General features: G+C 43.6%; 1 protein-coding gene and 1 long non-coding RNA gene across 4 annotated transcripts in view; both read left to right on the top strand.

Annotated features, from left to right (window-relative positions):
- The window catches only part of zfr2 (zinc finger RNA binding protein 2), a 35332-nt gene that overhangs the window by 479 nt on the left and 9842 nt on the right, over nt 1-25011 (top strand). The window contains exons 2-14 of one of the 3 annotated variants that reach the window (XM_061778855.1): nt 876-1131; nt 3421-3511; nt 5915-6130; nt 8130-8449; nt 10347-10535; nt 10740-10971; nt 11506-11642; nt 11727-11846; nt 11920-12059; nt 12260-12386; nt 12517-12713; nt 23283-23451; nt 24257-24431. In XM_061778855.1, the coding sequence (XP_061634839.1) occupies nt 876-1131; nt 3421-3511; nt 5915-6130; nt 8130-8449; nt 10347-10535; nt 10740-10971; nt 11506-11642; nt 11727-11846; nt 11920-12059; nt 12260-12386; nt 12517-12713; nt 23283-23451; nt 24257-24431 (2369 nt within the window). Of the gene's footprint in view, nt 1-875; nt 1132-3420; nt 3512-5914; nt 6131-8129; nt 8450-10346; nt 10536-10739; nt 10972-11505; nt 11643-11726; nt 11847-11919; nt 12060-12259; nt 12387-12516; nt 12714-23282; nt 23452-24256; nt 24432-25011 lie in introns of those variants that run through there. The other 2 variants (XM_061778856.1, XM_061778857.1) reach the window with 2 other exon arrangements.
- Nucleotides 12720-17439, top strand: LOC133480590 (uncharacterized). Its single transcript, XR_009789319.1, has 3 exons — nt 12720-14089; nt 16191-17090; nt 17244-17439. It is a non-coding gene; the product is annotated as an uncharacterized LOC133480590 (long non-coding RNA).

Below are 25011 nucleotides of genomic sequence, written 5' to 3' on the forward strand. Positions count from 1 at the left end.
AAACACTTCTTGCATGAATAATAACGAACATAACAACATGGCTGTAGTGGATTTATGTAATTGGTGTTTGACCAAGTGCTGATGAAAAGTAATTAACATGAGGCCAGTGCGGCTCAGTAAATCATGTAATGTCCCACAGTAGATAAGCTTTGCACGACTCACGAGCTCTTCCCTGACTGATGTGCCTGTTCGTATTTGAAAACCTTAACATTTTTATTAAAGCCCAGTGAACATAAATAACTATGAAGACGAGTTGTCGAAATGCGTTCTGATTATTGTTGAACTTTAGATTATTCTAATTTTACCTTCCCCTTTAAAATGAACACTTAATTTCCTTATCCTCTCACAGCCGTTTTAGGAATGGGCATTAAATTGAATCAATTTTCTGAAAGACATTTTGGCCGTTACGTCACAGTACTGCTGGATGGCACAAGCCATCCATTGCATTCTCCGATAGCACCTCTCGTAAACAAACCTTAGCATGCCATTTGAATAAGGTCGTGAAAACAATGAAAATGACTTGAATGATTTTTTTAGATTTATTTTCTACTGCCATAGGTTGAATGCTTTAACTGTTGAAAAGTGTACGTGCGTTAGTGTTTTCCAGGTAATGCGTCTTCCTCACCAAAAAAATTTCCTTTGGTGTGATCATGAGTGTGAATGATTGTCTATTTGTGCCCTGTGATTGACTGGTAACCAGTCCTGGTTGAAGCCCTCTGAAGTCATCTGAAAAAGGCTTCAGCTCAACCGCAAACCTAATTAGGACGAGTGCTATAAAAAAATGGAATGATGGACAATTAATGACTGAAAAAAGTGTCAGAAAGTTTACATCAGTTACCTCCCACTAACTGTTCTGACCCGTCTGTTTCTCTCAGTACCCAGCCTCCACCGGCCTACTCGCATTCTTCGACGGTCACGTACAATGTCCAGCAGGCTCCCGCTGTGCCTCATGCCGTGACAGCTTCCTACTCTCCGGGTACAGTGCAGGCAGCCCAGCCTGTTGTCAGCGCTCCGTACGCTGGCTATCAGAGCCACCAGCCCCCTCCAGACTACACCTACCGACCGCCGGACCCCCCTGCACTCCCGCAGCCCACCACCACACCACAAACGTATCAAGTGTACTCTGACACGGTGAGCTCATATTTGTCAGTTCCGTTTCCTGCATCACTTTGTGGCTTTCCTAGACATACAGTGGGTACGGAAAGTATTCAGGCCCCCTGAAATTTTTCACTCGTTATATTGCAGCCATTTGTTAAAATAATTTAAGTTCATTTTTTCCTGATGTGCACACAGCACCCCATATTGACAGAAACAAACTGAATTGTTGAAAGTTTCGCAGATTTATTAAAAAAGAAAAACTGAAATATCACACAGCCATAAGTATTCAGGCCCCTTCCATTTTTCTGATCATCCTTGAGATGGTTCTACACCTTCATTGGAGTCCAGCTGTGTTTGATGATACTGATTGGACTTGATTAGGAAAGCCACACACCTGTCTATATAAGACTTTACAGCTCACAGTGCATGTCAGAGCAAATGAGAATCATGAGGTCAAAGGAACTGCCTGAAGAGCTCAGAGACAGAATTGTGGCAAGGCACAGATCTGGCCAAGGTTACAAAAAATTCTGCTGCACTTAAGGTTCCTAAGAGCACAGTGGCCTCCATAATCCTTAAATGGAAGACGTTTGGGATGACCAGAACCCTTCCTAGAGCTGGCCGTCCGGCCAAACTGAGCAATCGGGTATAGAGGTAAAGAAGAACTTAAAGATCAGTGTGGCTGAGCTCCAGAGATGAAGATGGGAGAAATTTCTAGAAAGTCAACCATCAATGCAACCCTCCACCAGTCGGGGCTTTATGGCAGAGTGGCTCGACGGAAGCCTCTCCTCAGTGCAAGACACATGAAAGCCCACACGGAGTTTGCTAATAAAACACCTGAAGGACTCAAAGATGGTGAGAAATAAGATTCTCTGGTCTGTAGAGACTAAGATAGAACTTTTTTGGCCTTAATTCTAAGCGGTATGTGTGGAGAAAACCAGGCACTGCTCATCTCTGTCCAATACAGTCCCAACAGTGAAGCATGGTTGTGGCAGCAGCATGCTGTGGAGGAGTTTTTCAGCTGCAGGGACAGGACGACTGTTGCAATCGAAGGAAAGATGAATGTGGCCAAGTACAGGGATATCCTGGACGAAAACCTTCTCCAGAGTGCTCAGGACCTCAGACTGGGCCGAAGGGTCACCTTCCAACAAGACAATGACCCTAAGCACACAGCTAAAATAACGAAGAAGTGGCGTCAGAACAACTCAGTGACTGTTCTTGTATGGCCCAGCCAAAGCCCTGACTTCAACCCAATTGAGCATCTCCAGAGAGACCTGAAAATGGCTCTCCACCAACGTTCACCATCCAACCTGGAGAGGATCTGCAAGGAGGAATGGCAGAGGATCCCAAAATCCAGGTGTGAAAAACTTAAAACATAATTCCCAAAAAGACTCATTAGCTCAAAAGGGTGCTTCTACTAAATACTGAGCAAAGGGTCTGAATACTTATGACTGTGTGATATTTCAGATTTTCTTTTTTAATAAATCTGCAAAAATTTCCACAATTCCGTTTTTTTCTGTCAATATGTGGTGCTGTGTGTACATTAATAAGGAAAAAAAACTTAAATGACTTTAGCAAATGGCTGCAATATAACGAGTGAAAATTTTAAGGGTGTTGTAATACTTTCTGTACCCACTGTAATTCACAAGTTAAAATCTCCGAAATTGACCTTTTAATCCTTGTCACAAGATTCCCAAATATACTTTTTGATTTGTATGGAAAACTATAAAGTCTTAAATTATAACTATTTATTACGCAAGTACCTCTATTATGAAACCGATCTTTTCTGTTTATAGCGAGATAAGTACAGGGTGTTCCAAAACATCTGACATCATTTTGTAGTCTAATATTATAGCCAATTCTCGCTCAGATTAAAAGATAGTTTGTTGCTTATTTTTTAATTTTTTTTTTTTTTTGGGGTCTGTCACTAAAGAATGCTATCCACTTGCAATGGAAATAAGATTTTGTCATCCATCCAGCCATTTTCGATTGCTTATCCTTAGGGTCACGGGCCATCCCAGCTGACTTCAGCCAAGGGCCGGGGGGGGGGGGGGCGTGCATATTGCACATTTGTGAAGCATTGTGGTATCTGTTATCAACTTTATCCATTTGAATATTTGGTTGGAATTTTGATCAATGTGTATTTTATTATATTTTCATCATGAAGCCTGTTTAATTTAATTTGGCTAGGATCTGTAGTTACTCGGATACAATCAAAAGATGTAATTTATTTGCGACCACCCTGTACTTCAATTTGATCATGGAAAAGTTATACAAAACCCATACGGTTTAAATATGTTGCACTGATATTCATGTTATTTGTAGCAGGACAACTACAGCTATGACAATAAACAGTACTACCAGACAAGTATTGCTCCAGCCCAGATGAGTACCACTGACAATTACTACCAGACTGGTGAGACATTTCCGTACTTCAATACGCTTATTTAGCATTTCCAATAGGGGTGGGCGATATGGGCAAAAAAGAAAAATCGTAATATTTGTATGTATTTTATTTATTCATTAATTCATTAATTAATTCATTCGTTCATTCATTCATTTTTATTACTTTTTTACAGTAAAAATAATTTGATGTTATCAAAAGAAAATGGTGTAAATCTCTACTTACTTCCCAGGACATTTGATAGACATAGCCTTTCAGAACAACAGCTCTTGTTTATTAGTAAAGTGCTTCTTCATACAACCCCAATTCCAATGAAGTTGGGACGTTGTGTTAAACATAAATAAAAACAGAATACAATAATTTTCAAATCATGTTCAACCTATATTTAATTGAATACACTACAAAGACAAGACATTTAATGTGCAAACTGACAAACTTGATTGTTTTCAGCAAATAATCATTAACTTGTGAATTTTATGGTTGCAACACGTTCCACCTGGGACAGGTGGCAAAAAAGACTGAGAAAGTTGAGGAATGCTCATCAAACACCTGTTTGGAACATCCCACAGCTGAACAGGCTAATTGGGAACAGGTGGGTGCCATGATTGGGTATAAAAGGAGCTTCCCTGAATTGCTCAGTCATTCACAAGCAAAGATGGGGCGAGGTTCACCTCTTTGTGAACAAGTGCGTGAGTAAATAGTCGAACAGTTAAAGGACAAGTTAGGAATTTCATCATCTACAGTCCATAATATCATCAAAAGGTTCAGAGAATCCGGAGAAATCACTGCATGTAAACGGCAAGGCCGAAAACCAACATTGAATGCCCCTGACCTTCGATCCCTCAGGCGGCACTGCATCAAAAACTGACGTCAATGTGTGAACTATATCACCACATGGGCTCAGGAACACTTCAGGAAACCAATGTCAATAAATACAGTTCGGCGCTACATCCGTAAATGAAACTTAAAACGCTACTATGCAAAGCAAAAGCCATTCATCAACAACACCCAGAAACGCCGCCGGCTTCTCTGGGCCCGAGCTCATCTAAGATGGACTGATGGAAAGTGGAAAAGTGTTTTGTGGTGCGACGAGTCCACATTTCAAATTGTTTTTGGAAATTGTGGACGTCGTATCCTCCGGGCAAGAGAGAGAAGAAAAGAACCATCCGGACTGTTATGGACGCAAAGTTCAAAAGCCAGCATCTGTCATGGTATGGGTTTGTGTTAGTGCTAATGGCATGGGTAACTTACACATCTGTGAAGGCACCATTAATGCTGAAAGGTACATACAAATTTTGGAGAAACATATGGTGCCATCCAAGCAACGTCTTTTTCATGGACGCCCCTGCTTATTTCAGAAAGACAATGCCAAACCACATTCTGCATGTGTTAAACAGTGTGGCTTTGTCGTAAAAGAGTGCGGGTTGCAGCCATAAAATTCTAAGTTAATGATTATTTGCGAAAAACAATCAAGTTTATCAGTTTGAACATTAAATATCTTGTCTTTGTAGTGTATTCAATTAAATATAGGTTGAACATGATTTGAAAATCATTGTATTCTCTTTTTATTTATGTTTAACACAACGTCCCAACTTGATTGGAATTGGGGTTGTACATCTAATGCAAAACATTGCACAGGAATATTGTATTGCAATATTTAACAATAACTTCAAGGTCAAGTTATGTCAGGAGAATATGCCAAATCAGATTTGCGTAATAGTATTTTAGTCAAGTTTTTGTAACAAAACAAAAACAATTGTGATGAGATCAAGATGTAAACCTAATAAAATATTTTAAACCAAATAGATTTTTGTTTGTCACTATAGCAGACACTGCTGGCATACAAATTTAGCTAGAACACTGCAGAAAGAAATGTAGTTGATTGCATTCTATATCTCTTTACTTGCTTTGTCATATGGTATGTGTTTGCTAAATGACTCTGCGAGGGTTTTCTGAGTGCGTTTTATTTAGCATTTCTTCAGCGGTAGTTGTGCTTGTGGAATCGCAAAGTTTTACATATTCCTCATACTCAGGGTTGGGAGGATTAGTTTAGATATGTATTCCGATACAGTTACTAGTTATCTATGACGATGACAATATGTGATGTCACGACCGCAGAATTTTCTTTTTTAATTCCCAGTGAAAGGTTTAGCAGCTAGTACTGGTAATAGTGTTTAATTAATAAAGCAGTGGGTGATCGGTGATGGGATAGTGCAATATTATCTTACGGTGCGTCTGTAGTGGCTATGCTAGCTAGCTCCTCCTTTAGCCTCATCAGTAGTCGGGATGACTTTGATACACTGTGTTCATTTAAATGCTCAACCCGTCAAAAACTCTTGACAGGAAGTCCCGGATGATCTGCCTGGCATATCAGATATCCTATTGTCTTTCTCACTGCCCCCTTTGCTCTTTCAGTCAGCATGAAGAGCGCTTACACTCCGGCTCCAACCACTGTGTACAGCCACCCGCCTCCTATCCAGAGGCAGGTAACAACGCTGACCCCAAGCAGCTCGGTGTCCACCAACTACATCTATCCGGTGTCCAGCAGTGCACAGCAACCGCAATCGTCCATTTCGTCCTACAACCTCCGCTCCACCTTCAACTCTACTCCGTCGGCGGCCACTTTCTCAGGTAAGAGATGACGCTCAACAGGCATGGTTAAAAGGCTTTCTTATCTGTGTGTGAATTCGCAGATCCGATCAATTCCGCAAAAGACATTTACTCCGCGTTGCCGCGTGCACAGTATATTTGAATCCAAAAGCTAGTTTATTTTTAGCCTTGTCGTGTGTCTTTTAATGTAGTATTGGAAATATATGACAGAAAATAAAGTTATTAAAAATAAAATAAAAAAAACATGTCGGCGGTGTGAAACAGACAACACGTCTGAGACAGACAACACGTAATGCCCAGATCACACTACAGGACAAATTTGCTCTTTCACGAGTGCACTAAGTCAGACAACCGCAATAAAATCTTGTATTCCAATACCACCGCATCCCGTTTTTTACGATCATTGGGCTTTATCTTGTTAACTCAAATGCGACCGGATACACTCGTTACCGTGGCGACAACAACAAGAGTGGAGTGAGCCGACGGTATTATAAGGACAAAATGGGGAAAAATGTGTGCTGGTGGTCACCGGTGCTCAGGACAGGAGAGGATTTTCGTTTAAGGCTTGCTGCAGTTATGTTCACGTACTTTTAATAAGATACGGCCCACAAGCAGACAATAAAATGTTATGTAGCTTAGCAAGCTAGCGGTAGCGCGAACGGTTGGATGTAAACATGCCGCCGTTCTTTCGAATCATGCTCTAAAGTTTTGGTGTGGGATAAGTAATTTATAATTAAAAATAAAGTAATTTAATTACAGTAAGTTAGCACCCATTATTTCGCTCATGTAATGTTGGTTTGACCTGACTGATTAGAATACACGATCTGACTAGAGCAGTGATTTCCAACCTTTATGGAGGCAAGGAACATATTTTACAATTGAAAAATCTCACGGCACACCAATGTCACAAAAAGTGGATACATTAATTACTGTATTTACTTCCTGCCATCTAATAGAAGACCATTCATTTGTTCTCTCTGTCAGGAACAAATATACATTTATTGTAAATTTAATTTTTTGAGCATTTAAGTACGCAAGTATATACAGTAAATGAACAGGTCATTTAAATAGACACATTCCTCCATCTTGTGATCGGATCGGTTATCATTTTCTTAAAACTCTTTGATCGGTGATTATCCCCAAAAAGCCTACTATTCATGTGGCACAGCTTGAAGCAGGCATTAGGTCCAGGTGGAGAATGGGCCTGGCTCAAGTTGGAGCAAAAAAGCAAAGAAATGAGGCAAATTTAATTGTAATCTTAAATTTGTACATCACGGCATGTGGGACGACTGGTTAGCACATCCGCCTCACAGTTCTGGGGAGCGGGGTTCAAATCCTGGCCCCGCCTGTGTGGAGTTTGCATGTTCTCTCCGTGCCTGGGTAGGTTTTCTTCAGGCACTCCGTTTTCCTCCCACATCCCAAAATCACGCGTGGTGGGTTGCTTGAAGACTCTCAATTGCCCGTAGGTGTGAATGTGCGAATGGTTGTTTGTTTCTGTGTGCCTTGCGATTGGCTGGCGTCCGGTTCAGGGAGTATCCCACCTTCCACTCAAAGATAGCTGGGATAGGCTCCAGCGGCCCGTGACCCTTGTGAGGATAAGCGGTAAAGAAAATAGATGGATGGATTTGTACATCATCATGTACTTTAGTGGTGTAAATAAATGTTTTTCTGCATGAAGAAATTTTACTTATTATTATTATTTTTTGTGTACTCTTCAGACTCTTCCAGATTGCTTTATTTATGTTAAAATCAAACAAATGTTCTGTGGGGCCACGGGGGATCCCCCCCCAGCCTGACTGTTTTTTGTCAATGTCTTTATGTCTCAAAGTGTTCTCTGTCAATTGACTGTGTGTTGGCGTACTAGAGCGGCTCCAACTACCGGAGACAAATTCCTTGTGTGTTTTTTGGACATGGCAAATAAAGATGATTCTGATTTCTCCATGTTTGAACTTTTGGTGCAGTAAAAGTTCATCTTAGTGCCTGTTGAAATTCATTCTTGTCCTTCTTGCTTTCCCCTCAGGCCACAACTACTCTAACTATGATTCAACTGGCTACACCTGCACATCCGCCCCCTCCTATTACCAGTCAGCCCCGCAGACTTTGTCCCAACCTCAAAAGCAACAGCCCCCATCCCATCAGCCCCAACAACCGCTGGCTTCCAAGCAACTGACAAGCGCTTCTTGGAGCAATCCAGGCAGCAACATGGTGACGAGCTCGGTGGGAAGCACCTACAAAAAACCTGCATTTCACCAGAACAAGCTGCAGAAGCCTAAAGGGCCCGCCAAGCAGCCCCAGCTTCATTACTGTGACATTTGTAGGATAAGCTGTGCAGGTCCTCAGGTGAGCTGATCAAATGCCACATCTTCGTTAAGACTCTTATCTCACTGGCCTGGAGACTAGTTGGTGACCTAATGGTTATTTGAATCGCCGCTGGTGACAAGATGTCTCCGCAATGTCTCCTGGATTCTCCTGGAGATGAGCCGTGTCGCCAGGGAGTCGTGGTAAAATCTTGGCGACCTATGTGCTCACTATAGAGAAAAAGCTTAACATAGCTTAATGTCACAAAACTGCAATCAATCGGCAACAAAATTTATGTGGACATCTGTACTAATGGCCACTTCAACCCCTGAAAATATCAGAACATTAGCCCCAATATTTTGGATGATATGGGTGCTAAGCGTTTTCCTCTCCATATGCACACTATATAGGAAAAGCTTAACATTACTTAATGTCACAAAACTGTGATCAGTGGTCACAAAAATTTACGTGGACATTTCTATCAATGCCCACTTCAACTTCTTAAAATATCAAAATGATCGCCCCAATATTTTTTATTTTAATGCCGTTAAAGCTTTTTCCACTCCATACACTCACTACAGTATATGGAAAAAGCTTAATGTTGCTTAATGTCACAAAACTTTGATCAATCGTTACAAAACTTTGTGGACTTTATAGTCGATAAAGTGTTTTCCTCGTTATAGAGGACTGTGCTGGTGTCCGGGGACTGAGTACGGACGGGCGCCAACGAAACTTCAGGACATGTCGCCATTTTGGAGTTGAGAGAGATGTGAGATTAATTACCCATACGTTAAACGTTTAAATGGTTTCGTCTCAATTGTGAGCTGTTATTTAGCCAGTGTGTCTGCATTAATATATTAGTCATTTAAACCAATGTTTCCTCTCTGTAGGCAACCAATCAACATTAGCATCAATATATTCCTGGTGTGAGTGCAAGCTGTTTTTTGGTCTCCTGGGTCTCTTCTCTGCCAGTGAGAGAGGGGTCTGAAGAAGGTTTTATTTTAGTGCATTTAGGTGTTTTAGGGGTCTCTAAACATTCTACAATATACAGTGTTGCTCTGAAATATCGCTGTTTACATCATCGCATGTTTTTTGTGGAACCTTTTAACTTGTCTTTCACGGAAATCCATGCTACAAAGCGGCATTCTCTAATGTGCTTGGATGTGGGAAAGGAGAGCCCCACTGGGGGAGCAGTAAAACCCGAACACAATGAAGACACTCATGGAGGATATGCTGCCGGCCGTGCTCTCTCCCAGATCCTCTCACACAGATTTGCCGTAGCTTGACCCAACTGGCAGACCTCCCTGCTCCTCGCCAACGTTACACACCAACACGTCAGGTCCCACCTCTTAAAGTCCCAGTAAAGTGAAAATAGAAATGTCAAAAATTGTACACACCACAGAGAAGAGTGTTTTTAACAATTCTGCCAAATTTGAATGGATTTTTTTTTAAAAATCATTCCACCGAGCCGCTTTTCTATACCGGAACGAGAGGTGGTAGCCACCAGCTAGCATTTGAGCTAACAGGCTTCCGGACGCCATGGACCTGCAGCGGGCTCGTACATGACATCACAGCCTCGCTTAGTATTGCGTCAATTTGTGCGTCCACATAGCAGAGACATTTCAGAAAGAGTTATTTAACTGTTTATTGAACATAACAGCACACTTTATTTAGTCTATGGCTCCCACTTCATGACAGACATTTGAGGCTACTTTACTGGTAGTTAGAAACCCGCAATGCTTTATGTTCCGACATATTACAGTATCCTGAATAAAAAAAATTAAATAAAACCTAACGCTTTTGAATTTAAATAGTGGACTTTCACCTAGTGTTGGTGGATCTTGAATGTGTCCCCCAACAGGAGTTTACTGTGTGCATTTTTAAAAAAATGTGTTGATAATTGTGTGCTTTTTTTTTTTTTTTTATGTTATTGAATCAGACATATTGGGAGCACCTACAAGGCCAGAAGCATAAGAAAAAGGAAGCTGCTCTGAAGACTGGCGGTCAGACGGGGACCTGCAATGGGCCCAGAGGTGTTCAGACCCAGTTACGATGTGAGTTGTGTGATGTGTCCTGCACTGGAGTCGATGCCTACGCCGCGCACATCCGTGGCTCCAAACACCAGAAGGTTAGCGCAGCTCTGCAATTCTTTGTTTGAGTAGTTGTTGTTATTTCAGATCAGCATAAAGTCAACCAACATGCTTCACCATTGTTGTAGTCACAGTATCTTCCGTCTGTGCTGCTATATCCTCGAGCCAGATACCGTACATGGATTTGAGGAGGAAATACAGATCAACTAATTATATCTGTTTCTTCTTGTGACTTTGTAAAGGTGGTGAAACTGCACACCAAGCTAGGCAAGCCTATTCCCTCCATTGAGCCCGTGTTGGTGAATTCTGCACCAGTCGTCAAAACATCAACGGCTGCTAAACAGCAGGCCTCCACCACCGACGTGGCCTCAGTTGGGACCACTTCAACTTCTACTGCTGCATCCAAACCAGCTGTAAAGTCTGCAGCTAAAACACTAACAACCATCAAGAAACTAGTTCCGTCCAAAATAACTTGTAAGTTGTGAAGCTGTTTCTCATTCATTATGAACAAATGTTCCCATTACTCGTGTGGTAACATAGTATTGAAACGCCTTCCAGTTTTTTGTACACAATAACTTCAATTTGAACATACATTTCTCCTTAAATTATTTGAAACTGTTGTCTTTTTTGTGTTCTTTGGCCGTACAGTTAATCCCCTCAAATTCACGGTCCGACATTCGCAAATTCACCTATCTCATATTTTTATACCTGCCATTTGTTAAAAAACTGACCTATTTGCTTTTTTAGTTTCTGCGGTATCTTGTGGCATCTTGGTTCCAAGGAACTACGAATTTGTGAATTTGTAGGAGCTTCATTTTGACAAAGGTAGTTCTTTGTCACCATTTTGTGGCATGTTGGTGCCAAGAAACTGTTGTGAGTTGAGGAGTTTCATTTAGCCAAAGTAGTGCTTTGCTGGCATCTTGTCGCATTTATAAACTATTGGCAGTTCTGAACACTGCATTCATGATATTATTACAAGCGTCGTTGTCCTCTTAACTGCTTTTTCAGCCAATAAGCCAGCAGCGCCACCTGGGGCGGAAGCAACGAAAGTAGAGACAACCGTGCCACAAGCGCCACAGGAGGAGTGTGACAAATTCGAAAGCCCGGGGGACATCCATCCAGTTGGGCATGACTATGTCGAGGAGGTGAGCGGGGAAAACCACTTTAATCTTTGCTTGCAAAAGGTTTCTATTTTTTTTGTGCATCAAATGACCTACAGTGTTTTTTAGGTGTGTAATGGTGATGGGAAAGTAATTCGTTTCCACTGTAAGCTATGTGAGTGCAGCTTCAATGACCCAAATGCTAAAGACATGCACCTAAAAGGAAGAAGGCACAGACTCCAGTACAAGGTCGATAAGTTACAGCTGCATTTTCTAATATATTCCTTACATGTCTTTTATGGTCCTATTGCTCTTTCCGCAGAGGAAAGTGAACCCCGAACTCTCAGTGGAGATCAAACCCAGTAACCGAGCCAGAAAGCTGCAAGAGAGCAAACTGAAGAAGCAAAAGGCGGTGCTGAAGAGACAGCAAGACGATGAGCAGCACTGGCACATGGAGATGAGGTCTGGATGCTGGTTAAAATTATTATTATTATTTTATTTTAATTTTTTTTAAACATGATGTCCCTACAGCACTTGTTGTAAGGTGCACTCCTGCTATAAAATGCTAAGTGTCTCTTAAGGAGTCAATGATTGGGGAATATTGAGATGGAAATCTGCGTGAATGAAATACTTTCTGCTCACATTCCTCCCCACTTGTGCAGGCGATATGAGGACAACATGTACTGGAGGAGAATGGCGGAGGAGCAAATGTACTGCGGGGAACAGAGACACAGGATGGCTCCCCCGCCTCTCATGAGCCGCCCGGGTAGGCCGGTGCCCCCTCTGCTGGTAAGTTTTGCTCATCTGATTTAAAAAAACATTTTTTAATAATTTTTTGGTCACTTCACATATCTTCCCTCTCACTTTTTCTCCCTTGTGATCAGTTAATGATGAGTGTGTTTTTGTCCTTTTGTGTAAGTCTTGTGTGCGGCCTCTAGACTCACCTGATGACCGCGTTGTAATGGCCAAACACACCACCATTTACCCGGGGGAGTTGGAGCTGCAGGCTGTTCAGAGGATCGTTTCCCACTCTGAGCGAGCCCTGAAGATGGTGTCAGATAATCTCTTTGAGAAAAACAACACTACTGCTGCTATTGAGAGTGGGGACCTAAACAGGTACAAATTTAGGTACAATTTCAGGTTAAAGGGTCCACACCGATGGTGTTAAAGAGTGCTCACGTCAAAGTTATGTTTCTTCAGTTATGACGAAAACAAATTTGGAATGCCCTGTCATCCGCATTAACCTATGCTAGCTAACACAGTAGTTAAGGGAAGTCATAATAACACAAACTATTGTATTTGGATGACAAAACACTTCTAGGCCATAAATATAAAACAATCATATGAAAAACTGTAAAGTATGGCAGTACCTTAGTGTCCCTTCTTCTCTCGTGATGAGATTTTTAAACCGCTGCGCAAAAGAGTTCATTCGACGCAGTTCCTCGAATCGTCGTATGTCAATACAGTCTAGGGATGTCCCGATCCAACGTTTTCTCTTCCGATCCAATACCGATATTGCAGTCTTGAATTTTGGCCAATACCCATATCGGTCCAATCTGATATCAGCAATAATATCGTACATGCTTATTTTGTAGTATGGAATATTAGAGAAGGCTTGATGAAGTGATATTACTCAAACAGAGAACAATGATCAGCAACAGTAGGGATGAGGAAAAACTGACCAATGTTGCCACAGTTACCTTGAAAAAGTAACTTAGTTACTTTACTGGTTACTCTATTTCAAAAGTAACTAAGTTAGAAAAAGTAACTTTTTAGTTACTTTCAGCAGCTGCCAAGTCGCAGTAATATGACTTATCCACAGTACACAAAAAGCATTAGCTTAAAGGTCAGAAGACAAAGATTTTAAAAATTGTCTTGCTAACTCTCGAACCCCTTTACAAACCACATCTGCCATTTCGAAGTGATTATATGGCAAATATACAGCAGTTAAATCGATAAATATGATGCAGAATGCGCCTTCTGCTTTTTGCATCTCGCACCTTCCGGTCTTTGTCTCTTTCCGGCGCTGTGACGTCACACAAGCCAAACATCCTGTTCATTCGGCTGTGTGTGCTATTGTTCCATGCTGTTCTTCCCGTCCTTGTACATTTGTTGTCGTATGATTTAACGATGTCACGATGGTTTATTGTGTGGCATTTGGTTGTACAAATGGTTCAGTCAGCGGCAAGATTATTATTTTTTGACTTTTCGAGTGAACAAGGAATACGTGACCAGTGGATAGTGAAAGTCACTCGACAGGGGAAGAAACGTGGTCAGCTATGGGTGCCTAGCAAGCATTCCGAAATCTGTGCCGACCACTTCGAACCACCGTGTTTTTAGAAAGCATTGGATACACAGGTGTAGTTAGGCAGAGGCGGAAACCAGCTGCGGTGCCAACTATTCTTCCTACGGCCATCGGGACCTCCACCGCCAACAAGAGAACTAAATCTTGCAGCCGCCACGATGCACCAGCGAAGCGACGCAGACAAGAGGTGAGCATTTCCTTGTATATACCTATGACTCTATTATGGTTACTATGCACTAAGGAGTAGTTAAAAAAGACCCACACAGTACTTTTTAGTACTGTCGTCTGTACCTTTGCCTATATGACAAGCCAACAGACATACGGGCAAAGACTTTGTGTGCGGCGTGTTATAACGCAACTCGAGCGAGGGGCACACAATATGTAGGAATACTGCATCCTATGTAAAAGCTTGTGCCGTGTCACTGAAACATATGAATATATATGTATAGTCGTGCTAAAATATATTGGCATCCCTGGGGTGGCATTATTTCAAGCCATGAGTGTCTAAAAATACATGCTTTTGACATACATCGTGCCAGTGGCAACTCTCTTTTTCTGTTGTACAGCTGCTACTTGGCTGCTCGTCGTCATCATTGTCAGTTTCCGACCTCCTGATCGGCTCAAACATGTACGCTTTGATGTTGCCAAGTTCAGTTGGGTGCTCCTGTACGTCGAAATCCCCTCCTCCACATACCGTATTTTCACAACCATGGGGCACACCGTATTAAAAGGCGCAGTCTCAGTTACGGGGTCTATTTCTGTATTTAACACATACATGAGGCGCACCGTATTATTGGGCGCAGGCATGGTAAAACATAAGCTAGCTTAAAACATATGGTAGCATGCATGCACGCTAAAACAATGTTTTTAAAAAGGCAGCGGGAGCAAAACTGAGTTCGGTTGTACTTTATTGAAGTATTTAACAATGTACTCACGTTATTTTTTGATCAATCCTCATCCACAAATCCATCAAAGTCCTCATGTTCTGTATCCGAAATGAACAGCTGGGCAAGTTCTCAATCAAACACGCCAGGTTCCCTCTCGTCATTGTCGGAGTCAGTCTTGTTGCCGTGCGGCTCCTCAGAAATGATGCCTGCTTTTACGAAAGCTCGAACAACAATGCAAGCAGACAACTTGTGGCATAACTCGCCCGGCGCTACCTCCTCGTCTTAGTAGAGCTGTGTTCGCCATCTGTCATCCATCGCTCCCACGGCGCTCGCAACTTCACTTTGAACGCCCTGTTTACACCGATGTCCAGCGGTTGAAGTTCATTAATCCATTGCTCGAGTTGGTCTTCCAACTCGAGCAATGGATTAATGAACTTGGTTTCCGCGTTTTGTTGTTCACTTTTTCCCGCGAAAACTCAGCTTCGTCTTCTTGACTTGGCGAAGCTCGTTTTCCTGCTTCCTCGAGTTGGTCTTCCAACTTGGGCCACCTCGACTTGTTTTTCCGCTTTTGTTTTTCTTTTTTTCCTGCGGAAACTCAGCTTTGTCTTCTTCACTTGGCGAAGCTCGTTTTCCTGCTTCCTCCACTTGCGAACCATGGATGCGTTGATCTTGAATTCTCTCGCGGCTGCTCGATTCCCATGTTCCTCCGCGTAACTGATAGCTTGCAGTTTAAACTGTGCTTCGTAAGCGTGTCTCTTTGTAGGTGCAGTTTTCGACTGCGGTCAAGCCAGCCTCCACTCGTAAAGTAGCAGTCAAGCCAGCCCCCCCTAATTTTGTTCATACTAGGCATTACGGTAATAGGTCACCAACTCGCAGCGAAAGCCACCTTCAAAATAAAAGCTTCCCAATAATACGGACGTCAGTGCTCTTTGGTTAAGGAATGCAACCAGCAAAGCTAATTTGAATCTTGAGATACATTAAAAAATTTTGTTTATTTGATATCTGAGGAAAAATAAATTGTAAATGGACTGCACTTAAATAGCACTTTATCTACATCATCACAGTGCCCAAAGCGCTTTACAAAGCCTCACATTCACACACACATCCATAAACCAATGGGCGACTGCTGCCATGCGAGGCGCTGCCAGGCCCACTGGGAGCAAATTAGGGTTCAGTGTCTTGCCCAAGGACACTTCGACATGCGGACAGTCGTAGCAGGCATTCGAACCCGTTCAACCTACTGAGCAGAAGCCACCCCAACATAATCCCATTGGTATCGCAAGACAAGTCCAGATCTGTGTGACAGACCACCAAGGACTCCACTAAAAGACGTTTGATGTTCTGATATTGTATTTCCCAATAAAAGTCTCCTAAAACTAATGAACTACATTTTTTCAATAGCCAAACACAGCACACTACACTCTATACGCAATGGCGAGCAACGTGTTGGAATATGAGGAGGAGGAGGATTTTAACATACAGGAGCTCCCAACTGAACTTGGCATCGTCAAACCGTACGTTTGAGCCGATCAGGAGGTCGGAACCTGACAGTGACGACGACGAGCAGCTGAGTCGCAGCTGTACAACAGAAAAAGAGTGGCCGCTGGATTGATGTGACGGCACAACCTGCCGAAGAGACAACAATACCGCGGAAATACAGACTGGTATGTTTGTGCATCGCATAAATCCATAATTTACTTGCTTCAGCATACTCACTTGTCGATGGGAAAAAAAAAAAAAAAAGCATGAGTGACATACATAAAACCAACAGCTATGCACAAGGAAATTATTGGAGAACGTCCATAGTTAGATCATTGGTGGAATTGCAAGAAAATAATCACCGTCAATGGGAACAAGTGAAATGACACAGTAACATTCATGTTAATGGTCTGATGTTAATTACAAATTATTTCCATTCCAGGTGTTCCTGTGGAGAATGCCATTCACAGCCTACAGGGGTGGCGAGTGTCTGTTGCCAGGAGTTGTGAGCAGTAGGAGAAAAGTTGACTGTTGGAATGAGTTGCGTCATTGAACGTGAAGGATTTGAAGCCAACTGTCTAAATCAGTTTGTGCTGGAAACCAACTTCTGGGAGTACATCCAGACAAATGGCCCCATCGGTGATGAAGACCTAGTAAAGGAGTAGGTTTTTCAGAGAGAAGAGGAGGTAGACCAGTGTTCTGAAACTATTCTACACCAAGTACCACTGTAAAAAAAAATACTTGGCTCTCCAAGTACTGCCGTAATGACCAGCATTGAAACACAGTAGCGTAGTATGCCCAAGTGTTCATCAAATAAACAAGGTAGAGGTTTTATTCCTAAAGAGTATTTTTAATATTATGGTAATACAGTCAAACATTATGCACAGTTACAGCATCAACACTGCACTTGAAAATAAGAAACTGGAAAAAGTGCATTTCAGTGACTTGTTTTTCTTTCTTTTTTTTGACATTCAGGGTCTACAGGTACATTGCATACAGACGATTCACACGAATCTATCACATCCTTGGGAAGAAAAACAGAAGAGTTCTGCCATCATGTGTTGTTAGCAGAATACTTGCTCAATGGTTAGGGTTAGGGTGGAAGAGTGTAAACTAGAATTATTGTGGATTTAAATATCCAAAAGCCTAATTAAACCAGAACTTTGTTGAACCTGGTGTGTTTTTTTTTCTCCCACATACCACCTGCATCTTGTCAACCCTGTCATATTTGTCAACAACATATCGTGGCACAGAACTCTCGCTGGCATCAACCCCAGCATCCTTCAAGGTTGGAAATTTCTGTCTCCTTTGCATTACTTCATCCAGCAGTGTCTGGACATAGTCTAGAACAAAAATGTTTGGAAGAGATCCTCCTCTGCAGCTCCCCATCCTTCCTTCCTGCTTTCTGTGTTTTGCAGTTTGCTTTGAAATGGGAAAACTTTGTGTGAGTGAGGAGGTAATGATTGCGATGATTTGAGGTAGTGATCAAAGCACTTGATAAACACAGCATATTATATTCCAACTCCCCCATGATGTTTGAGTACTGACTGGCTTATTGTCAACCGTAACCTGGATACACACAGAGTTAAGATTGGACTGCAGTAGAATTTCTGTGACGTCCATGGCAGCATTAGCATCATTTGATGTGACATTCTGGTTGTCATCTATTGCTCTCGGTCCTAGTAACTCGGACACCATGTGGAATAATATGGATGCAAGATAAACCACTTTATTTGTGAATAAGCACACAATGAGTCCGACTGTGCATAAGGATTTTTAGGCTTGAGTTTGATACACATAGGAAATGTACCTAACTGCAAATAGTTTTAATCAATGGGTTATTTAAAAAAAATCTCACATTTTCATCCATCCATCCATTTTCTACCGCTTATCCGTGGTCGGGTCGCGGGGGCAGTAGCTTTAGGGACGTGCCCGGAACACCTCACCAGGGAGGCGTCCAGGAGGCATCCTAAACAGATGCCCGAGCCACCTCGTCTGGCTCCTCTCAATGTGGAAAAGCAGCGGCTCTACTCTGAGCCCCTCCCGGATGACCGAACGTCTCTCCCCATCTCTAAGGGAGAACCCGGATACCCTGAGGACGAAACTAATTTCGGTCGCTTGTATCCGTGATCTCATTCTTTCGGTCACGACCCACAGCTCGTGACCATAGGTGAGGGTAGGAACGTAGATCGACCGGTAAATTGATAGCTTTGCCTTTCGGCTTAACTCCTTCTTTACCACAACGGACCGATACAAAGTCCGCATCAATGCAGACGCTGCACGATCTGCCTGTCCGTTTCCTGTTCCATTCTTCCCTCATTCGTGAACAAGACCCCAAGGTACTTGAACTCCTCCACTTGGGGCAGGATCTCATCCCTGACCTGGAGAGGGCACGCCACCCTTTTCCGACTGAGGACCATGGTCTCAGATTTGGAGGTGCTGATTCCCATCCCAGCCGCTTCACACTCTGCTGCGAACCGCTCCAGTGAGAGTTGGAGATCACTGCTTGATGAAGCCAACAGAACCACATCATCTGCAAAAAGCAGAGATGCACTTCTGAGGCCACCAAACCGGACCCACTCTACGCCTCAGCTGCGCCTTGAAATTCTGTCCATAAAAGTTATGAACAGAATCGGTGACAAAGGGCAGCCTTCGCGGAGTCCAACCCTCACTGGAAACGAGTCCTACTTACTGCCGGCAATGCGGACCAAATCTTGACACCGGTCGTACAGGGACCGAACAGCCTGTATCCGGGGGTTCGATACCCCATACTCCCGAAGCACCCACCACAGGACTCCCAGAGGGACACGGTCAAACGCCTTCTCCAAGTCCACAAAACACATGTAGACTGGTTGGGCAAACTCCCAGGCACCCTCGAGGACCCTGCCGAGGGTGTAGAGCTGGTCCACTGTTCCACGGCCAGGACGAAAACCACATTGCTCCTCCTAAATCTGAGATTCGACTTCCTGACGGACCCTCCTCTCCAGCACCCCTGAATAGACCTTACCAGGGAGGCTGAGGAGTGTGATCCCCCTGTAGTTGGAACACACCCTCCGGTCCCCCTTCTTAAAAAGGGGGACCACCATCCCAGTCTGCCAATCCAGAGGCACTGTCCCCGATGTCCACGCAGCAGAGGCGTGTCAGCCAGGACAGCCCCACAACATCCAGAGCCTTTAGGAACTCCGGGCGAATCTCATCCCCCCCCAGGGGCCTTGCCACCGAGGAGCTTTTTAACCACCTTGGTGACCTCAACCCTAGAGATAGGAGAGCCCGCCTCAGAGAACCCAGACTCTGCTTCCTCATGGGAAGGCGTGTCGGTGGAGTTGAGGAGGTCTTCGAAGTATTCTCACCACCGACTCACAACGTCCCGAGTCGAAGTCAGCAGCGCCCCATCCCCACTATACACAGTGTTGATGGTGCACTGCTTTTCCCTCCTGAGACGCCGGATGGTGGACCAGAATTTCCTCGAAGCCATCAGGAAGACTTTCTCCATGGCCTCACCGAACTCCTCCCATGCCTGAGTTTTTGCTTCAGCGACCACCAAAGCTGCATTCCACTTGACCAGCCGGTACCCATCAGCTGCCTCAGGAGTCCCACAGGCCAAAAAGGCCCGATAGGACTCCTTCTTCACCTTGACGGCATCCCTCACCGTTGGTGTCCACCAACGGGTTCGGGGATTGCCGCCACGACAATCACCGACTAGCTTACGGCCACAGCTCCGGTCGGCCGCCTCGGCAATAGAGGCGTGGAACATGGTCCACTCGGACTCAATGTCCCCCGAGACATGGATGAAGTTCTGCCGGAGGTGGGAGTTGAAACTCCTTGTGACAGAGGATTCTGCCAGACGTTCCCAGCAGACCCTCACAATATGTTTGGGCCTGCCACGTCGGACCGGCATCTTCCCCACCATCAGAGCCAACTCGCCACCAGGTGGTGATCAGTTGACAGCTCCGCCCCTCTCTTCACCCGAGTGTCCAAGGCATGTGGCCACAAGTCCGATGACAGGACCACAAAGTCTATCATCGAACTGCGACCTAGGGTGTCCTGGTTCCAAGTACACGTGTGGACACCCTTATGCTTGAACATGGTGTTCGTTATGGACAATCCGTGATGAGCACAGAAGTCCAATAACAGAACACCGCTCCGGTTCTGATCGGGGGGGCCATTCCTCCCAATAACGCCCTTCCAGGTCTCACGATGGAGTCCCCACCGGGAGCGCTCTCCAGCACCTCTTCCAAGGACTCCAAAAAGGGTGGGTACTCTGAACTGCTGTTTGGTGCATAGGCACAAAGAGTCAGGACCCGTCCCCCCACCCGAAGGCGGAGGGAGGCTACCCTCTCGTCCACTGGGGTGCACCCCAACGTACAGGCGCCGAGCCGGGGGGCAATAAGTATAACCACACCTGCTTGGCGCCTCTCACTGTGGGGAAACTCCAGAGTGGAAGAGAGTCCAACCAGGTGCTCACCTTCGAGCCCCGCCTCCAGGGCTGGCTCCAGAGGAGGGCCCCGGTGACCCGCGTCCGGGCAAGGGAAAACGTCTTCCTGCATTGTTTGTTCCATAGGGGTTTTTAGAGCTGTGCTTTGTCTGGTCCCTCACCTAGGACCTGTTTGTCATGGGTGACCCTGCAAGGGGCATAAAGCCCCAGACAACTTAGCTCCTAGGATCATTGGGACACACAAACCCCTCCGACATGATAAGGTGACAGCTCAAGGAGTGGTCTCACATTTTAATTACGATTTTTAAAACATTTTTTTTACGTGATTTAAATCACAGATTTTTAATCACCTTATTTGAAACAAAAAAGATGGGGCCACATCATCCTGACAATATAATATTACCGTTATAAATATTGGTGCCAATGCAGACACACAACGCTTTTTTTGTTGACTGTCTGAGATGAAATCAAAATAAACTACTCCTATTTTAGAAGTACCAAAAATCATCGCGGGAAGGGTAGGCTACGCAAATGTAATGAGATGTCCATCCCAAATAGTGATTGTATATATGGACGCCCTGAACAGCCGGCCTGTATAGGGGTTTGATGCTCTATGTACAATATATTGTACTAGATCACATTTCTTAAACCATAAAAGATATATGGAGTTAAGGAAGAAGCAGGTTGTTAAAGAGAGAGGATGCTGGTGGGAATTAAAGGGAAAGTGTGGATATATGCAAGGAAGCTGCCTGCTCCATTCATTTTTGGATCTACCTTGCATACATTCTGGTCACAAGCTATGCTTTTTCATCAACAGGCACATTATACATTATGAACATCGTTTAGCATTGATGTTAAACAACATATGATGCTTTTCGTACTATTTATATGGCTTGAGCCGAGGCAACGCAGCGGCACGGCTCGCAAACCCGGAAAGGTATTTTCAACTTGAGGGAAAGCTTCTGTGCAATTTGATTGAACGTAAACTGGGACATGAAGACACAGTGCAATGGAGATTATAATTTTGAATCTTAAAACCAGTGGCCAACCGATCAGCCGCTCAAGGTAACAGTTGCCAAACGATGCACACTGCGCCATAGTTCAGTCGGGTTTGGCGGCGGTGCACGGTGTGTGCCAGCCTTAACTGTCATAATCCTAACCTTAACTCATCCTAAACGGCCTTATCCCCAGCCCTAGTCCTAAACCTAACCATCCATCCATCCATCCATTTTCTGAGCCGCTTCTCCTCACTAGGGTCGCGGGCGTGCTGGAGCCTATCCCAGCTGTCAACGGGCAGGAGGCGGGGTACACCCTGAACTGGTTGCCAGCCAATCGCAGGGCACATACAAACAAACAACCATTTGCACTCACAGTCACACCTACGGGCAATTTAGTCTCTCCAATTTATGCATGTTTTTGGGATGTGGGAGGAAACCGGAGTGCCATAATAAACTTTATCTATTTTTTAAAATTATATTTGGGATGGACATCTGCGTAGCCTACCCTTCCTGCGATGCAGGAGCCAGTCATGTTGAAGGAGGGCGGGTCTTTCCGAGAGAGGGTGTGGGATTTCTAAGAATGTCTTTGAAACGGGACGTTCCCTTTCCGGGTGTTTCGTCTTTTGTAAAAGTTTTTCAGCTTTTGTTCATTTGTTTTCTGAAATGTAAGTGTTTCGCAATTTGTTATATTGTTTTGCACTTCCAGGCCACCGTACAAAAGTACAGACGACAGTACTGAAAAGTATTGCGTGGGTAATTTTTCCCCCCAACTGTCCAATGCATAATAACCATAATAGAGTCATAGATATGTATAAGGAAATCTTCATGTCTTGTCTGCGCCGCTTCGTCGTTGCACCATGGCGGCTGCGCTATTTAGTTCTCTTGCTGGCAGTTGATGTCCCGATTGCCATAGGAAAAATAGTTGGCACCACAGCCGGTTTCAGCCTCGGCCTAACTACACCTGTGTATCCAATGCTTTCTGCTAGTTCTTTCTCAAAACACGCCGGTTCGAACTGATCAGCACAGAGTTTGGAATGGTTGCTAGGCATCCATAGCTGACCACATTTCGTCCCCTGTCGATTGACTTTCCCTATCCACTGGTCACGTATTCCTTTTTCACTTGGAAAGCCAAAGAAACTCTTGCCACTGACTAAGCAAGCAACATTCACAACTTTCTGTTATGTTAGCACCTTAGCAACGTGTTGTTGTGATCACCTGGGATCTGAATGCCGTCCGGGCGCTGCTGGATATAAGTGCTGGAGTGGAGCAAGGAATGGACTAGAGCGGTAAAATCAGAGATTTTAGATCCAGTCCGATCCGATACTCGTTTTTCTGCTGACATCAGACCGATTTCCGATCTCAAAGATTGGCTCGGGACACCCCTAGTACTGTCATTAACTGAGGCCCCTCGGTAAACAGAATTTGAATCGCGTTTTAGATGCATAAAGATGAATTACATTCACGAGATTGCCATGGTAAAGTTGAAGTTAGTATTAAGTCAACAAAACAATAGAAAAATAGTAGAAATCTAAATGACATCCATCTATTGAGTTTTTGGCTTTTTCTTTTTTTTTTTGTTAGCACTGAGAGCTCAGCCCGGCTGTTAAAAGGTGTGATGCGGGTGGGCATCTTAGCCAAAGGCCTGCTACTTCGTGGTGACACTAATGTTCAACTCATCCTGCTCACTGCTAAGAAACCCACCGTCTCCTTACTCAAGAGCATTGCTAAGCAGTTGCCCAAGGAACTGGCGGTAAGGAAATCTCACCGATGTATTACAATCTTTATATATTAATAACACATTTTGAGGCACTAACGGTGCTTTTTGTGCATGTATCCTGACAAAAATGGGAGAAATTTAAAAAATGTTTTCTCTTCCCCCCCCAGAAGACTTTTTTTTTTTTTTTTCCTAAATTCAAAATAATGACTTGTATTTTGCAGGTTACATCATCAGCACTGTGCCAAAACACGAGGATCATGAAAATAAGTTTTACATTGCAGGAGACCTAAAGGTTTTGATTGGTAATTAATTGTCCTGCTTCTTTCAAGGGTTTCTCTCATATCCCAGAGTGGTGTTTATCGCTCACATCAAAGAGAAAAGTTAATTTGTTTATTTATTTATTTTTAACGATCAAAGTGGTTAACGTTTCTCTTAAAGCCTTGATGGAATCTCCATAAATTGAGCCACCCCTATGCTTAAGAGAGAAACCCCATGTCTGTCTAAAGGTCCATCAGAAGGAGACGACTTAAAGATTATGATGTGTTGAAATAAGCTTGCCCCTCCTGCTGTATTTTGTAAATGTTTAATTCACTGATCTTTAGATGCACTGCCTGGTTATGACACCTGAATCCTACAGAGCGAGTTATGGGGTTTCATAAGCTTTCCATGTTCCTCCCCTAAATTTTAAAAATATATATACTGCCAAGCTTTATTCCCAGTAGCCTTTAACAAAATAATTACCCTGTGACTTTGCCTAATTAGGCTCGTTGCCCCTATATACAGTATGTACCCCACCACCTCTGTAGTGAGTAATTCCAAGTGTCCTTTTAACCGGCAGACATTTTCTGAAGATCAGTATGAGGTGCAGGCTCACCCAGAGGAGGCCAACGTCGTCATATTATCAAGCAAGGAGCCCATAATGCAGGTGACCGTTTCTCTCACCTCGCCACTCATGAGGGACGACCCTGCTGCTGAAAAGGACAAGCAGGCAGGAGGAAAAGCGGCTGAGAAAGGTTAGAGAAGCCAAAGCTTTCAGTACCAGAGAAGCACATGTTGGCGCTGTGTTTAACACACTCACAGTATAAACCCTGCACCTTTTAGATGCCCAAATTTTAGCTGGATTGGACATAATTTACATTCAAGCATTTTTTTTAAACTTGTAAATCCTAAAAAAAAATTTAAAAAAGGAAGAATTTTCATCCTCATTTGTCTTGATGTTTCCATCCCCTCTTTTTCTTGCGGCCACACTAAGCCTCCAAAATATTTTCTCTACTTTCAACAAAATGTGATTCAAAAGCCGGGCTCTCCGACCTTTCTATGCCACTAGAGTGTATGTTTATCTCGGAAGCAGTAGCACCCAGACACACTCACTCCCATTAAACAAAATGAAGAAACAGACCAAATTGAGGATCACTGCTCAGATAATGCATGGTTGGAAAAAAAAGAGTGTACTATTACAGGAGTTACCAACCTGATGCCCATGGGCCTGTTCAAAAAATAGCATACCAGTGATGGGACATTGTGATTCCCTCGGAATGATATACAAATGATCATTTGAAGATGTAAACACTTGCAGAGATTTATGGGAAAAGT

Source organism: Phyllopteryx taeniolatus, chromosome 7 (assembly GCF_024500385.1).
Source record: "Phyllopteryx taeniolatus isolate TA_2022b chromosome 7, UOR_Ptae_1.2, whole genome shotgun sequence".
NCBI classification, from domain to species: Eukaryota; Metazoa; Chordata; class Actinopteri; order Syngnathiformes; family Syngnathidae; genus Phyllopteryx; species Phyllopteryx taeniolatus.